We start from the raw sequence: 16,192 nt of genomic DNA, 5'->3' as shown, positions 1-16,192 counted from the left end.
ACCAGCCCAAGACCCACCCCAACCCTTCTCCTTCAAATCCATACAGGAAAAGGACATCATTAACATAATGAAGAACATCAAAGCATCCAACTGTAAAGGTGATGCCTGCCCAGCCACTCTCATCAAGGAATGCACTGAAGCGCTTGCTCCCTTCCTGACAGCATTTGTTAATGCCTCCTTCGCAACAGGGAAAGTCCCCACCTCCCTCAAGGAAGCATGGGTCCGCCCCCTCTTAAAAAAACCAACTCTCGATCCCACCTCCCCCAACAACTATAGACCCATCACCACTGTCCCTTTCCTCCTCAAAATACTGGACAAAGCAGCCTATCTGCAGGTTCAGCACTTCATCGAAGAAAAACTCCTGGGACTCCGCCAATCTGGCTTCCGTCCTAGACATGGGACTGAAACCGCCCTACTTGACCTGAAAAACCAAATGGACGATGCCAGAGACATGGGCAAACCAGCTCTTCTCCTAGACTTATCTGCAGCGTTCGATCTCGTAGATCATGACGTCCTTTGCCATCATCTCTCCTCCACTGCCAAGTTCTCCCCTGACGCCACAGCATGGATCACATCCTTCCTACAAGACAGAACCATGCAAGTATTCTCCGACCTAGCCTCTGCCTCACCCACTATCATACTCTTTGGCGTGCCCCAAGTCTCATGCCTCTCCCCCACACTCTACAACATCTTCACATGACCGCTCATCCTCATCCTCGACGCTATGGGTATATCCTACACTAACTACGCGGACGATACCCAGATCCTCCTTACCCTCACAGGCAACTACGACACTGACTCCATGACCCTTAACAACCTCTACAACACCATCCAAGCCTGGATGGCAGACAATGGACTATGCCTCAACTCTGACAAGACAGAACTCCTATTGGTAGGTTCCCCCGAAACGCTAAAAAAACTTGACTCCCAATTCAGTCACTTCACCATCGACACCATCAAAATACCTGTTTCAGACTCAGTCAAAACTCTTGGAGTCTATCTAGACTCTAACCTTTCCATGGACAGACAAGTCAACGCCATTGCCTCCTCAGCCGCATATCATGCTAAACTGATCAACGCAGTCAGGCCTTTCCTCTCCAAAGAGAACTGCACAAACATAGCCAGAGCCATCACCGGCTCCAGGCTAGACTACTGCAACATACTCTTCCTAGGAACCTCAAAAAGAAACTTGGAGAGGCTACAAGTCATCCAGAATAGTGCTCTCCGAGCAGCCCAAGGTATTGCCAAAAGGGACCACATCTCGGAAGCCAGAAAACTAGCCCACTGGCTCCCAATAAAGGAGAGAATAATTTTCCAAGCGCTCACACTGACACACAAATGAATCCATCTCACTGCCCCGACTACCTCTCACAAAGAATCCACTCCGTCGCCTCTACAAGACCAACAAGATCACCCTACACCAACATGCTCTCTGTGCCACTAGTAAAAAGATCCAGAGCAGGTGGATCCAGCTTCCCTTATCTCGCACCCACTCACTGGAATGCCCTACCTCCCACCATCCGCAGTGAGCCTTCCCTCCTAGCCTTCCGCAAAGCATTGAAAACCACCCTCTTCTCATAAGGTCCCTCGCAGCAGCATGAATACCAACCATAGGACCCACTGCTTAAGTTGTATTGACCAACCGCATAAGCTGTAATGATAACCTTGCTTGTTCCTATCTGTAATATGCCTCTTACTGATACCATGCCTGTAACTAAGCTCATGCAAGTAACAGCGCCTCAATGCCCCTGGGCTGCTTGCACGCTATACAAATTTAAATAAATAAACATGTCCCTCGGCTGAGAAGGCAGAGCAGGAAAACTAGGCCCTACACCATTGTCGCCGTCTTCCTCTTCAACGTCCTCGTGGACTGAATGCAAAGACTCCTGATCTTTGTCGTCCGTGGACGAGACCTCCATGGCTTGTGCGACGGCTTGGGAGGGCCGTTTGGGGACCTCCTTGCATCCCTTTATTTCCCCCTGCGCGTCTTGAACCGGGGCCTGAACCTGGTTCACCCCTTCTGGCGTGCCTGCAGTCTTTGCCAAAGTCACTGCAGCAGTGTCGTGCCTTGGGGGCAGGGGCACTTTAAGCCGTGGGAGCTACCCTTGTAGGATCAGCGCCCGTAGCTGCCGTGGTAGTAGCTGTCAATGGAGTCGCCAACGAGGTCTTAGCCTGTGCCGGTTGAGCCTGTTTGGGTTGCGCGTCCTTCTCTTCTGTCCGCAACTTCCTCCGATTTCTCCTGTAGCTTAGTGTAGATTACTTCCTCTTTGAAGAGGAGCTTGACGGAATGCTGGCAATGGAGGCGGAATGTGATGCTGATCGCGCTCTATCCACTTTGGGACCCGCTTCAGTAGTGAACCCAGTGGACTCTGACTTGCGGCTCTTGGCTTATCTTGGGCCCTCACGGATGATGCACCCTCAAAGGACTTAGAAGATCGCTCCTAGAACAGGTCAGTCCTGGACGGGGCATGACCCTGCTCGGAGCACGGGTCAAAGGCCCTGTACATGTTAAGCCATGCTGCCAGTCTACTATGCCGGTCTTCGTCATTTCCTTGGCGAAACCGAGGTATATTTTGCACTCTACTTCCTTGTGGTCCAGGTGCAGGCAAAGGCATTGCAGGTGCTTGTCCTCCACAAACGCATTCCGTAGCACGCATTCGGTGCTGGGCCTGAAGAGGGACCTTCCCTTCCTCCTCCGACTCCTCCATCATGGTCAGAGGGCACGAGGTAGGCCCAAGATGGTCTTGCAGAATCCTTGAGGGATCTTCGCCCGTGAGGGGCGCTGAACTTCACCAACAGTGGGTCCCCACTATTGGCAGATGAAGAAAAGAGCACACAGGCTCCTTTGAAACAAAAAAACTTTTTCCATTGAAGGACTCCCAACACTGAAGCGTGCAGTAAAAATCTGAAGATGTCTGCCAGAGGAGGGGCTTAGAGAGAGAACTGTCATTGGATGGAGGCAGGATAACCCAGAGGACAGCGATTGGTTTAGAGGAGAAATACATTGAAATTGAAACTGTTTTTTTCTTTTACTGAGGATTCCCAGCCCGATGACAGGGAATATTCATGAGCATGTGAATCCATGACAGACCCCACTGTGGAGTCCAAGTCCTACAATTCTCAAAGTATTGGGACAAAGAAGATGGCTGAAGAGGCACAAGACTGCAAAGTGCAGCGTCTTAGTGGTAATGACCCACACCTGAGGGAGCCCGAGAGGCATAAAAGGTCATGGGAGAGAGCAGTAGTGGAAGGTGGAGTTGTTTTATTACCTCCACATGGCAGCAGATGCAGAGCAGAGACGCTGGGACCATCGTGATGCATCAGGTGGATGTCAGTCCCGAGAGGGTCTTTGCTGTTCCACAGCATGAATGCAGCTGTAGACAAATCATCCTGACATTACTGAAGCAAGTTGTGTAAACTGGTGCAGAATCATATACAATTCAACAAGTATTTATGATCTGTCGCAGAAATATTCTTACAAGAAGGGAAGAAACCACTCTTGAGTTCTGTCACAAGTGGAAGGAGAAAAAAACGGTGTCCAGTCAACTGGTCGACAACAAACTGGTCGACTGCAATTTGGTCGACACCATTTGGTCGAATGCCAAATGGTCGAATTTTTTTTTTTATATATATATTGTTTTGTGGGTTTTCGTGTGGGGAAAAAAAAAAAGAAAAAAGGGGGTTAAAAAAAAAAACCAAAAAATGGGTTAAAAAAAAAAAAATTCGACCATTTGGCATTCGACCAAATGGTGTCGACCAAGTGTCCTGTCGACCAAATGTTTTCGACCATTTGACTGGTAACCGAAAAAAACACTATTGAACTATTGGTTAAAGTCAAATTGAACTTTTGTTGTCAAGTTGAATCAAACAGAACCAAGTTGGAACTTTGTTATTACAAGATAGGATTTGTTTATCTTGTTGGCACGGTAGAATAGAATCCTGCTTGAATCTGGGGAAGGGAAATTCACCCAGATTAGAAGGACAGACGAATATCTGATTGTGACTCAAACTGTTATTTTGCTTTGCCACATATTACCCTATTAATAAGTGTGAGGGACACAAACCTTTTGTCAGAGGGTTTCCTTTAGTTTATTTTAGGTAGGGAAATCCTCATCAGGGTAGGGATAATGAGGTGTTTATCCAACCTTTTGAATGAATAAAATGTCATCTTTTGAAAAATCTTCACAAGGTTGTCTGCCTCACATTTCTGACCCTTCACATTGGCCATAGATTACAGAAGTAGTCCGGAGCGGAGCAGATTGGTTTAAGACCTCATTGTGGTCTCTTTACAGGCAGATGTTTTTGACACAACATTTTAGAAGATTGGCAGTCACAGAGGCCTTATTGTCAGACAGTGAGAGCTTATTACTATGTGCTCAGAGGTAAATGTATTACTTTTTCAATTAAGGTCAGACATGGATGGCTGCTTTAATAACGAGTGGAGTCAGTTGTTTTAAGACCTTACCATGGTCTCTTTACAGGTAGATTGGTATCTGCAGAAACAATCAGGTTCGACATGAAGTGTGATTTTATTTAATTATTTATGCACTTACAGACAAAGCGTATATTATTGGGTTAGATTAAAGGAGCTTTTTAATGTTAAGGAATTTTCATTACTAAGGGTTGTGGAGTTCAAACACATAGAGGGTATACTGATTATTTCATATATTTAAAACAGGAAGATGGTATGTACTTGCCTGATGAAGGGATACATTGATTCTGAAAACGTGTAGTAGCCACAAGACAATAGAAGATTCACCTACTTGAAGATCACTCTTGCATTACGTACTTCATCATATTGTACAAAATGTGGGCGATGATGCATTATCTTTTGTATTCCAATTACTGTGATTTTTTTATTGAACTTAATGATTGTATAAATCTGTGTATTCAAGGCATTGGAGATTCTTGACCACAAAACAGGTGGATTCATTTTCACTCTCTACATAATAAGAATTGTGAAAATTGTAAAGAACTGTTGAATATTTTAGTATATTCACCTTGAAAAAAACAAGTTACTTACCAACTAGTAATGTTCTTTCGATTGGATGTTCCTCCAACGTATTCCTCATCTTTGATGTATTCCATCCAGCTTCAGCTGCTTCGGGGAAAAATATTTCGGCAGAGGGTGCCGTGCGTCGAGTCGATGGTCCCTCGAAGGCCTCCGTCACGGGTGCCGTCATCGGGTGTATAAGTAGCACGTGCGGCTCCTGTTGGCCTCATTTCTGTTTTTCCTCCTTTCATTATCGATTTTCCACTGTGCAGACTGTGCCGGTAGACAAGTATTTTGCCTTGCGAAAGTTAGAGTGGCAACAGCCTGGGAAAAATCTACAGAGGGGTAGCTTGGGAGGGCGATGAGCAATACGTTGGAGGAACAACCAATCGAAAGAACGTTACCAGTTGGTAAGTAACTTGTTCTTTAAGTGGATTGTGTCCTCCAACGTATTCCTCATCTTTGATAGAGGGATTAGATATATATTTTTTAAAAAAATATCTTCAGATGGCTGAGTATAGGACTGCTCTACCAATATTTTGCTCCTTAGATTCGTAAGCATCTAGGTTGTAGAATTTTGAAAAAGTATGCAGCGATGACCAAGTCGCTGCTTCACAAATGGACCTTATAGGAACACCTCTTTGAAGGGCTGTAGACAAACCGATGCCCCTGGTGGAATGAGCCCTTAAACCTTCTGGTGGGTCTTTTCCCGCCAGTCTGTAGCATTCCGAAATGCAAAGCACAATCCAACGTGATATTGTCTGTTTTGTTACTGATGGACCCAATCTTTTTCCTGTGTAGCCAATAAACAGTTGGTTGTCCAATCTAAGCCTAGAAAGCATAGAGATATAAAAGCTTAAAGCTCTTTTTGGATCCAACCTGTGTAATCTTCCCTCCTCACTAGGATGGGGTGGAGGATAGAATGCATGTAACAGTTTTTTTATTTAAGTGAAACTCAGATACCACTTTTGGTAAAAATGAGGGTTTAACCTTCAACACAACTCTGTCCTTATGGAAAACAGTGTAGGGTGGGCCAGAAGACAGTGCCTGAAATTCGCTCACTCTTTTTGCAGATGCTAAAGCAACTAGGAAAGCAGTTTTCCATGTTAGCAATCTTCATGGACACGTGTGCAAAGGCTCAAAAGTAGCACACATTAAGAATTTTAGGACCAAATTGAGATCCCAAATCTGTACTTGAACTGGGTGAGGAGGTAACACTAGTGAGTCCTTTTAAGAATTCTACTATCAAAGGAATTTTGAAGTAGGAGCATTCTTCCGACGAGCACTTGAAGATGGAAAGCGCCGCAAGACAACCTTTAATGGTTCCAACATTTAGACCTCTATGTGCTAGGGTCAGAAGAAAAGATAGTACTTCCGGAATAGAACATAGAAAGGGATCGACATTCTTTTCTCTGCACCAGTTGCAAAAAGTTTTCCAACGGCAACGGTATAGAGACTTTGTTGCTGGTCTTCTTGCCGAAAGCAACACCTCCATAACGTTATCTGGAAGGTTCCAATCCTTGTATCTCAGCCTTTCAGATACCAAGCATGAAGGTTGAGGGTTTAGACCTCTGGATGGAAAACCTGACCTTCCATTTGATAGAGAAGGTTCTCTCTCTGAGGAAGACGTACTGGATGACAGATGGACATGTCTAGAAGGTCCAGATACCACGTTCTCCTGGCCCAAACCCGGGGCAATTAGGATCATGCGGCTTCCGAGCCGTCTCAGTCTCCTGATGACCTGAGGAATGACGGGAAACTGAGGGAACGCATACAATAGTGGGAAATTCCACTCCACCACGAATGCGTCCCCCAGGGCTCCTCTCGGGGGGGGAAATTCCCTTGAGCAATACCTTTCGCACTTTCGGTTGATACCGGTCGCAAATAGGTCTATCTGAGGGGTTCCCCAAAGGGAGAAGATCTCTAGAATGACTTCCGGAGCCAGTTCCCATTCGTGGGACACTGTGCTCTGCCTGCTCAGAGCATCTGCCATCATATTCTCTTCCCCGGCTAGGTGAACTGCCGTTAAAGAGATACCTTCTTGAATTGCCCAATACCAGAGTTGCATTGCCTCTCTGCACAGAGGTAGTGCCCCTACACCTCCTCTTTTGTTTAGATAAAGCATGGCCACTGTGTTGTCCGTCATTATCAGGACATTCTTCCCTCTGACAGATGGCAGCAAAGCCTTCAGCGCTAGTCCGATTGCTCTCAGCTCCAGAAGGTTGATGTGTAGTTTGGACTGCGATGGAGACCAACAACCACTGATTGTCAGATCGTTGGCATGAGCTCTCCGCCCCTTTATTGAGGCGTCCGTCACTACTGTAATCTCCGGCCATGGCTGCCAAAAGGGTTCTCCTTTCAGAATATTCTCTGCACAAGTCCACCATAGAAGATCCTGACAACCTTGTTCGGAATCTGGAGAAGATCCGTCATTCGACCTGAGAACTGGGACCATTGAGTCTTTAGAGCCCATTGAAGGGATCTCATTCTCAGGCGTGCCTCTGGCACCAGAAAGATGCAGGATGCCATGAGGCCGAGCAAACTTAAGAAGTTGTAAGCCCGAAGATTTTGGGCGTTTCAGAATTTGGAAACCATCTGAAGAATGTCTTGAGCCCTCGACCTGGGAGGCGAGCTCTTTCCCAGGATATGTCTAACACAGCTCCTATATATTGGAGCCGTTGAGGTGTCATTTGTGACTTCTTGAAATTGAGGGACAAGCCCAGACTGTGGAGGAAATGGCAGGTGACTTTCAGGTGATCCACTGCCTGTTCAGCGGATCGTGCTCTGATCAACCAATCGTCCAGATAGGGGTAGACATGACTCCGCCCTCGCCTGAGTTGTGCTGCCACTACTATCATCAATTTGGTGAAGACCCACGGGCGGAGGTCAATCCGAATGGAAGGACTCGAAACTGATAATGTGAGTCGCCAACCACGAACCTCGGGTATTTTCTGTGTTTGAGATGAATCGGCACATGAAAATAAGCATCCTGGAGGTCCAATGACACCAACCAGTCCTAAAGCTGAAGGGCCTGAAGGATCTGAGAAAGAGTGACCATCTTGAACTTGTCCTTCCTGAGGAACTTGTTCAAGCTTCTAAGTCCAGGATGGGTCTCAGTCCTCCGTCCTTTTTGGGGATCAAAAAATATGGGGAGTACCATCCCATGTTCCTCTCCGCTGCAGGTATCGGTTCTATAGCACCTTTCTCCAGCACGGTTAGAACTTCCTGTAGGAGCATTCTTGCAGATGCTGTGATAGCCTGCCTCCTACAGGTGATGCAAGTCCTCAAAGTGGTTTTGTGGCAGTTGCTGCAGCCGCTGATGGCAAAGAGGCTGTAGCTGAAGCTGGCTTTGCACATTTTGCTCGTCCACCGCGAGTGGCCTTTCTTTGGCCCCGTTGACTGGCCATTCCTCTCGTTCTTCCATATGAGGAGTAGTAACGATTGGATGGTCCCCTCCAAGATTGATTTGTCGCAGGAAAGGGCTGAGGTTGCCTGATAGCAGCACCCAACGACTTGGCAGCTGCCTTTGAGGTCTGTAACCTCAAGGCTCTCGTCAGCCTTGCTGCCAAAAAGGTGAGACCCGTCAAAGGACATGTTCAGAAGATGGTTCTGTACGTCTGGTGCAAAATCCGAATTTCGTAACCATGCAAATCTACGCATTACTGTGCTAGTGGCCATGGACCTGCTCACACTATCAACAGTGTCCAAACTAGATTCAAGGGATTCCTGCATAGCTTCCTTTCCATCTCTAACAATGGCTAGGAATCCTTCCGTTTCTTCTCCTTCTGGTATGTGCTCCGCCGCCATTGCAATGCACTCCCAAAGAGTGTACGAAATCTGTGCCAAGGCACAAGTGGAGTTGGCTGATTTTAATGCCATGCTCCCAGCTGAAAAAACCTGTGCCCAGCCATCCACACGCTTCTCGTCGTTCTCTGGAGGGATAGACGGGTACGCAAGTTTGTTAGAAGCTGTGGCTGCCTGTATGACCAAACTTTCGGGAGTGGGATGTTTAGACAGATAACCGGGGTCGCTACTGGCAGGGCGGTATTTTGAAGTAAGGGATTTATTCACTGGAGGAATAGAATCCGGCGTCTCCCAATATTTTGTAAGGCCACATGGACAGGTAGAATTGGATCTTCAGTAAGACCATGGTCCAGTATGTCTGTAAGATCATCTTGGACAAATTGGGATGTAGGCCTGGCCCAACCCAAATAATCTACTACCTTAGTCATTAACTGACGGTATGATAGATTGGCATGTTCACGTGGCTCTGGTCTACCAAATTCATTTTCTCGGGACGTATCAATACCACTTGCATTGTGCAATGATTCAACCAAATCCTTCATCCTGCTTTCCTCTGAAATCAGGAACATTTGGAGTACCAAATTCAAACCCAAAAGGTACATTTTCCTCATCAGATCTTTCTTGTTCCTCAAAAATTGAGGTCAGGGATTTGAAAAACTCCTTCCTAGGCAGAGGCTTGAAAACCTTCTCTGGTGGAGGTATAGGAGGAGTGGTAATGGGTCCTGAATGCAACCCAGGTGTTTCAGCCTTTTCTTTCTCTCTTCCTAGCTGATCTTGTCGAGCTGGAAGTTTTGGCGTCGAGGGCTTCGGCGTCGACAAAGGCGTCGATAACATCGACGTAGTACCAGACTTCGACGGCATCAGCTTCGAGGGCGTTGAGGCACTCTTCGAAGACTTGCCCTTCGAGGTATGTTCGGTCTCGGACGGCGTCGGTGACCTCGAGCGGTCGACTCTAGCAATCTTTTTCGCTCGACGTCCTAGAAGGTTCTCTATCCTTCCTCCTTCGATCACCCAGGCTCGAGGGCGCGCAAGTGTCGGAGCGATAACGCTCCCGGCAGGCTTCCGAGGAAGGCGCGGACCGAGGCTTCGCTTTCTCGAAAACCTCCATCATTTTTACTCTAAATGCTTCCCATTCTTTGGATGATGAATGTTTTGTGGGACATTTCATCCTTTTTGGGGATTCGTCCGAAGGCGTAGTGGAGGGGGATCTGTGGAGTAGTTTCTTCGATTTTTTTGTCAAAGACGACGAGCGATGGGAATCGCTTTGGGACCTGGACCGATGCCTTTCGCGTCGAGGAGATTTTTCCTCACAGGATTTCGACTCGATGCTAGAAGCTGGTCGGTCAGACTTACGACCTACCTGCAGTTTTCCCCTCCTCTATCGCAAGGCTTTCCCCGTCATCGCTTGACACTTCATACAGGCCTCAATGTCGTGGCCTTCTCCAGGGCACCGTAAGCACTCTCGGTGCGGATCGGTAATCGACATATTTGAGCCGCACAATTTGTATTTTTTGAAACCTGATTTCGGGGTCGTGGTTGGCATATTTCGTTATTCTTTCTTCACAGAACTCGAGGCGCATCGAATCTCTGAAGCAACGTACACTGCGGAAGAACGGAACTGAGGCCAACGGGCGCCGTGCGTGCTACTTATACACCCAATGACGTCACCCTCGATGGAGGCCTTCAAGGGACGATCGACTCGACATCAACGCACGGCGACCTCTGCCGAAAAAAAAATTCCGAAGCAGCTGAACCTGGATGGAATACACAACAAAGATGAGGAATACTTTGGAGGACACAATCCACTTGAATGTTCTTTTCTGTGGGTTCCAAGAACCTAGTTTCATATGTATTTCCAGTCCTTGTAGCCAGAGATCTGCCCTGACGTTTTGTCTTAAGTTTTAAATACTCATTCAACTATTACAAAACACAAAGTAGAAGCAATCTTGTTGTGCGTCCCTACACTCTGTTGTAGGAAAAAATGGTACAGCCATGCAGAGTCAGGAAGTCCCTTCCTGCCCTTCCTGCATTGTATTTGGCGCTCAGAACGAGTAAGTGCTTACAGTGAGCTGGAGTTAATAGAAGCAGCAGTATTCTAAGCAACAACGACAGCAAGATTACAGCAGTAAGTGGAGAACGACTAAAAACAAAATGTTTTTATGGGCTGGTTTGGAGTGAAAGGTTTCAAAACTGATGTAACACAAAGTTGGTATTTAACAAACGAAAATCCCATAGAACCGATTTGACAGCTTAGTGAGCAGCACCAGGACTTGCCGCAACTAGCAAAGTAAGCCAGAATAGTGTGCACATACTCTTTTCCCTTTTGTTTGGCAGGTGGCAGCCGTCTTAAAACCCAAGGTGTGTTTGCATATAGAATTCACTATATTAGTTAAATAATTGAACCATTGTATGACTTTGCCACTGATTTCTGTGACTTGGAGTCATCTTTGGGATATAGAGCCTCATCAAGAGAGTTTGGTGGTATTTCCACCAAACTGCTGCCAAAATAGATTACTGTTACCGCCAATTAGTCCTGTGGCAGTACGGCTGTGTAAATCCCCATTTTCAGAGTCCACAGAACGCCAAAGGGTTTTTGGAGGAACTACCGCTGGCGGTAGTTCTGCTCTGGTAATTCCACCGAAAAATGTGCAGTAGAGGGTCCGATTTACCTCTAGCTTTTTGCTGGAGATAAATTGGACAATCATATCACCAATCTCGAAGTTCGGCGGTGCGGGAATGTGGCGGTAATGGAATTATTGCTGAATTTCCGCAGATTTCTCTCACGCCGCAGACCTTGAATGAGTCCCATAGTGTTTTTTACTTTACTTTGGAAACATTTGTTGCAAGCAACAAATATACATGTCTGGTATATGTATAGTCTGTTTAAAATATAGAAAGATAGGATCTCATTAAAGCAGTGGTCTTCAATCTGTGGGGCTGTCTTCCCTCCTTTCCTCCTTCCCTCCCTCCCTCCCTCCCTCCCTCCCCCCTAGTGGTCCTGAAGGAGGGCGGGGGGGTGCAAGGCCCACAAGGGGGGAATTCAGGGGGACGAGAGTCACAGAAAGGGAGTATATCGATTGCTTGTACTAGAAAATAGGAGCAGATATGGAATCTTAGAGGGCCTGGCATTACTTTTTGTACTCAAGGGGTATGGGGGCGAGAGGGATTCAAAGTTTGAATACCACTGCATAAGCAGTTAAGCTTTTGGGTGAATATTGTTCTCTATGTGGGGCCTTGTTCTCTATATATTTCTCTACCGCCAGATGTACCGCCAAACCACAAGGTGCCAAAGGGTCCTGGTATTGACATTGACATGGTAAGAGCTCCCTTAACCTAAACTTTATTTTGTATGCAGCATTTCCTCACCCTGTGCGCCAGATACTGATAAATGTTCAGTATGAGAGAGGTCCATTTATACGCAAGTAAAATTGTGTGTGAGCCACCTTTTACGCTAAGCACACAGAAAATAAAGAGATCATCATCTGCTTCCTACAACAGCCTTTGCCTCCTATTTCTAGGCTCGACTACTTTTATGTGGTGCTAATAATGCACCATCCAGGAGACATTAGTAAAACGGTTGCATTTACAACCACAAGGCTAAATGTTGCATTTTTAACAAAAACGTTTCAATAAAATTCTGGCAGGGCATCAAGTTCCTGGAATTTTCTAAATTCTGGTTCTCTTACCACTGGAGTCATTCTCTGATTCACTGTCACTGTTGTCGGAGTCCTTTTTCCGCTTCTTCTTGGTAGCTTTTTTCTTTTTTTTCTTTTTCTTCCTTTTCTTTTTTCTTCCATCTATGGGTACAGAAAATGTAGCATGTTACAAATAAACAATTTTGCAATAAAATACCAAACTAAAATACCAAATAGTTTGCTGGACTAGCCAGACTAAATACATTTTTAAAATAATTACTTAAAATGTTTTTGTATTTTATTACATTTATAAAGCGCCTTTCTCCAAAGGCGCTGTACAATAAAAGAATCCAAAAAAAAACAGTACAATCAAAATGATAAAAATGAATACAAATTTACAGAGAAAGAAGAACATTTTGTTTTGTACTTTTAAAGAACGAATAAGGTGGAGTTTTCAATTAGTTTGGAAAATTCAGAGACATGAGGAGGGGAGAGGGAAGGAGGGCGTTCCATTGCTTAGGAGCCAAAAAAAAAAAGCAGCGGAAACTAGACAAAGCACAAGGTGGAAACTTCTTTCATGGTTTAGATAAATCATGTGTCCCGCGGAAGGATCCTTGTTTATAGATCTTACACTGCCAGAGAAAGAAAGTGGCTTAGTACTAGAATCTAACGAGTACTGTGACCTTACTCGTACGGGTTGCTCTCAGCGTGGCCTGATTGAGAACCCAAGTAGGGTCAAGCGTTCTTTATATAGCCTTGACTGGATTATCACACTCTAAGAATTGCACAACTAAATTATACTGAACCATCTCTCTGGTAACCATCAATAATTGGGCACGTTAGTCCCCTACCTTGCAATCTAGCCTGATAAGAGCATCCAAAGGGTATTTCTTCGGTTTCAGTGGAATCTTGTACTGACCAAGGAGATCTTAGTTAGGTGCTCCCTTTTGAATCCTGACTTGGCTTATTGTAGATATTGTGAGACCAAAGAAGAGAAAGAGAACATAAAACACTTGTTATTCGTGTTGGCTGTACAGGGCTTAAGATGGAATTCTCTGAACAAAATGTGTAGGATTGTTTTCACTGGGTAACAAAGGAGGAGTATGGAATTGCTGCCTGGCGGGTAGGACGGCATCTATTGTAGTGGCGGTAAACGCCTTTCTAAAATCCTTGAAGCTGGAATGTACAGACGATCGCTTGTTTTTATTGTAATTGTCGATTAGTTGTTTCTTTGAAGTTTTTTCCTTATTTTATTCTACCAAAATGACTGGGGGTGAGGGTGTGGTTTGGATTTTCTTTCAATATTCCCCTTATCGTATTGTACAAAGAGGTGCACTCAGATGTTCATTCTTATTTTTATAACGACTTTGAATGTTTATGTTGTTGATTTTATAACCAAACAAAAATAAATTTAAGATTTTAATCAAAGAATAAAGTTGCAAACATTGCAAAAGTTCAGATGCAGCAGCAAGCATCATACAACTTAGAAAACCATTTAATAACATAATACAAGATAAGACTACACCCTAGAGTGGAGAAACGCAATGCATATGGGATGACAGAGTGGGAGTGAACTCCAGGAGTAGATGTTCCCTCTTGTAAGGAACTCATGGTGGCAACAGTAAAGACAGACAAGTGAAAACAGTTCAAGGGTGTTTATTAAAAACTGTATTGGTAGGTTGGGAAAACACCTAATCTAAACCTAAATCTAAGATGGGAGCAAGCTACGACCATCAAATAATAATAAGGCAGTCCTAGTGGCGTCTAGTCAAATAAAAGGGCCTATGCTAAAAGAAACTACTGCCAATCCTTACAACGAAATACAAAAACGTGTGGGATAGTGTTCACAAGAAAAAAAAAGAAGTGTTCACAAATGTTAAGTCAGGATGTGGTTGTGGTAGCCGGGGTTCTACCTTCCCCACATTTTGTGCACGGGAGAAGGCAGAACTCCTGAGCACAGCACACGCTCGAGCTTTCTGAGCAAAAAACTACAGTTCATTCTCAGATATCAGGACCTTCGGTGGTTAAGTCTCTTGTCTACAAAATGTTTCTTGCCTCCGAGGACCTGATGTGTTAAAAAAACACAAACAAAAAGTATTTCCAATGTCTGTTGGGTGATGACTTCACCCTTGGGTCCCCCTCTTCAAGGCTCAGACACTTCTCAAATGTTTGCCTCAGTCAAGTTCACTACAGAATTCACAGGTCGTTGAGTGATGGCTTTTCATCTGTGGATCCCCCCTTTTCCGGGCTCATACCCCTCTCGAATGTTAGCCTCCCTCCACTGGGTTCACTACGGCTTTTTCAACTGTTGACATTCAAACTTGTGAATGCTTTTTAAACAATTTACTGTGGACCTCCCTCTGTCGGGTTCACTCATGTCAACACAATGTTCCTTTTGATTTTTCACTTTTCAGGATTTATCTCCCTTAGATTTCCAATGGTTTGTCGGTCAAAGACTTTCGACTGTACAGAGGATTTTGCTAGACCCCTGTATGACCACTTTGACCTTCTCCTTGCGGATCTCCTAAGTCCTTCTGGTATCGGTAGTTTCAACACACGTGGGATCAACCAGAGTCACTCGAATGAGCACCCATGTCGTGCTGGACCCCCTCTGCAGCTGGTTTTCCCTTAATGTTAACAGTTCTTTGAACTTCCCATAATTTGCCATGTTTGACTTTCGTTCAACACAGTTCAGTATCGGCTCTGCCAACGACTCACCGGCTGTGATGTACCGCTTGGCTTTTCTTGTCTCTGGAGTCAAGGCCGGTACCACAGTAGCAAGCGTCTCTCCCTGTTCTGATTATCAGTGTAGGCGTACTCCGTGTACGGTTGACATCTGCTGCAACACACGCTGGCTATTGTTTGTGGTCTTACGATTCCGGGTCAGAAAGGGCAAGGTTGCTTCTCTCCTTGTCACCATTTTTGTTCTCGACGCCTTTCTCCTCTTCTTGAACTGACGTACTTGGATAGCTGTTTCGTTGTGCGGTCTGCCTTGCTCGTATTGTGCTCTCGTACTACACCTTTTATCCCTGTGGGGAAGGAAAGGGGTGGGGGAAAAGAGAGAGAGAGAGAGAGAGAGAGAGAGAGAGAGAGAGAGAGAGAGAGATCAATTGCCCGACCCTTGTGTTGAGACATGTCAGGTAAGCGGCTCTGGTGTTAGTCTGTTGTCTTTCGTGGTGTAAGAAAGTGTTTGTGTCGAAAAAAAGGGGGGGGGGTAGAGTGTCTGAGTATCCTACGTGGTAGGATGGGGAAAATGTGTTATACGAAGAGGGAATACCGCGTCTCACTGTCAGTGTCCCACTTCTACTCGCTGAGCACACCTCCATGCAGGTGATCCTCCCTCACGGGTCCACCCCCAGGAACTGGATCCAATAGATATGGTCGTGTCCTGGCCACCTGGATGACAGATCCCCAGGGACACACCTTCAGGTTTCTCACACTCTCCCTTTTATCAGTCTATACCTTTCTACTTCTGTGTGCCATTGAGAAGGAAATGGGATTTCCCCATACAATGCTTACTCTTTACTTTCCATGGAGGTGCCACAAAAGGAATAGGCCTTTCAAACTACTTTTTGGCCACCCTGTCAGTGCCCCCTTATCTTGGTCAAGGAGGGTTGGGAAGCATCCCCTCAGAGTTTATAAAAAGATATTGTGGACTATTTCTCAGAAGGAGAATGGCAAAGTTCATGGGCACAGCAAAGGACACCCAGAGGGTAATTGAGGATTTGGTCAAACATTACGATGACCAAAAGGCCTGCCA

At 45.5% G+C, this 16,192-nt stretch overlaps 1 protein-coding gene across 1 annotated transcript in view; it reads right to left on the bottom strand.

The window, feature by feature from the left end:
* NKAP (NFKB activating protein) overlaps positions 1-16,192 on the bottom strand; it is a 420,242-nt gene that overhangs the window by 283,315 nt on the left and 120,735 nt on the right. The window contains exon 4 of the mRNA XM_069612688.1: positions 12,484-12,594. Within this exon, the coding sequence (XP_069468789.1) occupies positions 12,484-12,594 (111 nt within the window). The remainder of the gene's footprint in view (positions 1-12,483; positions 12,595-16,192) is intronic.

The sequence above is a fragment of the Ambystoma mexicanum genome, chromosome 5p (genome assembly GCF_040938575.1).
Source record: "Ambystoma mexicanum isolate Mex_15411 chromosome 5p, UKY_AmexF1_1, whole genome shotgun sequence".
Lineage (NCBI taxonomy): Eukaryota > Metazoa > Chordata > Amphibia > Caudata > Ambystomatidae > Ambystoma > Ambystoma mexicanum.
The sequence above is the reverse complement of the archived record's forward strand: the minus strand, read 5'-3'. Positions and strand labels throughout refer to the sequence as shown.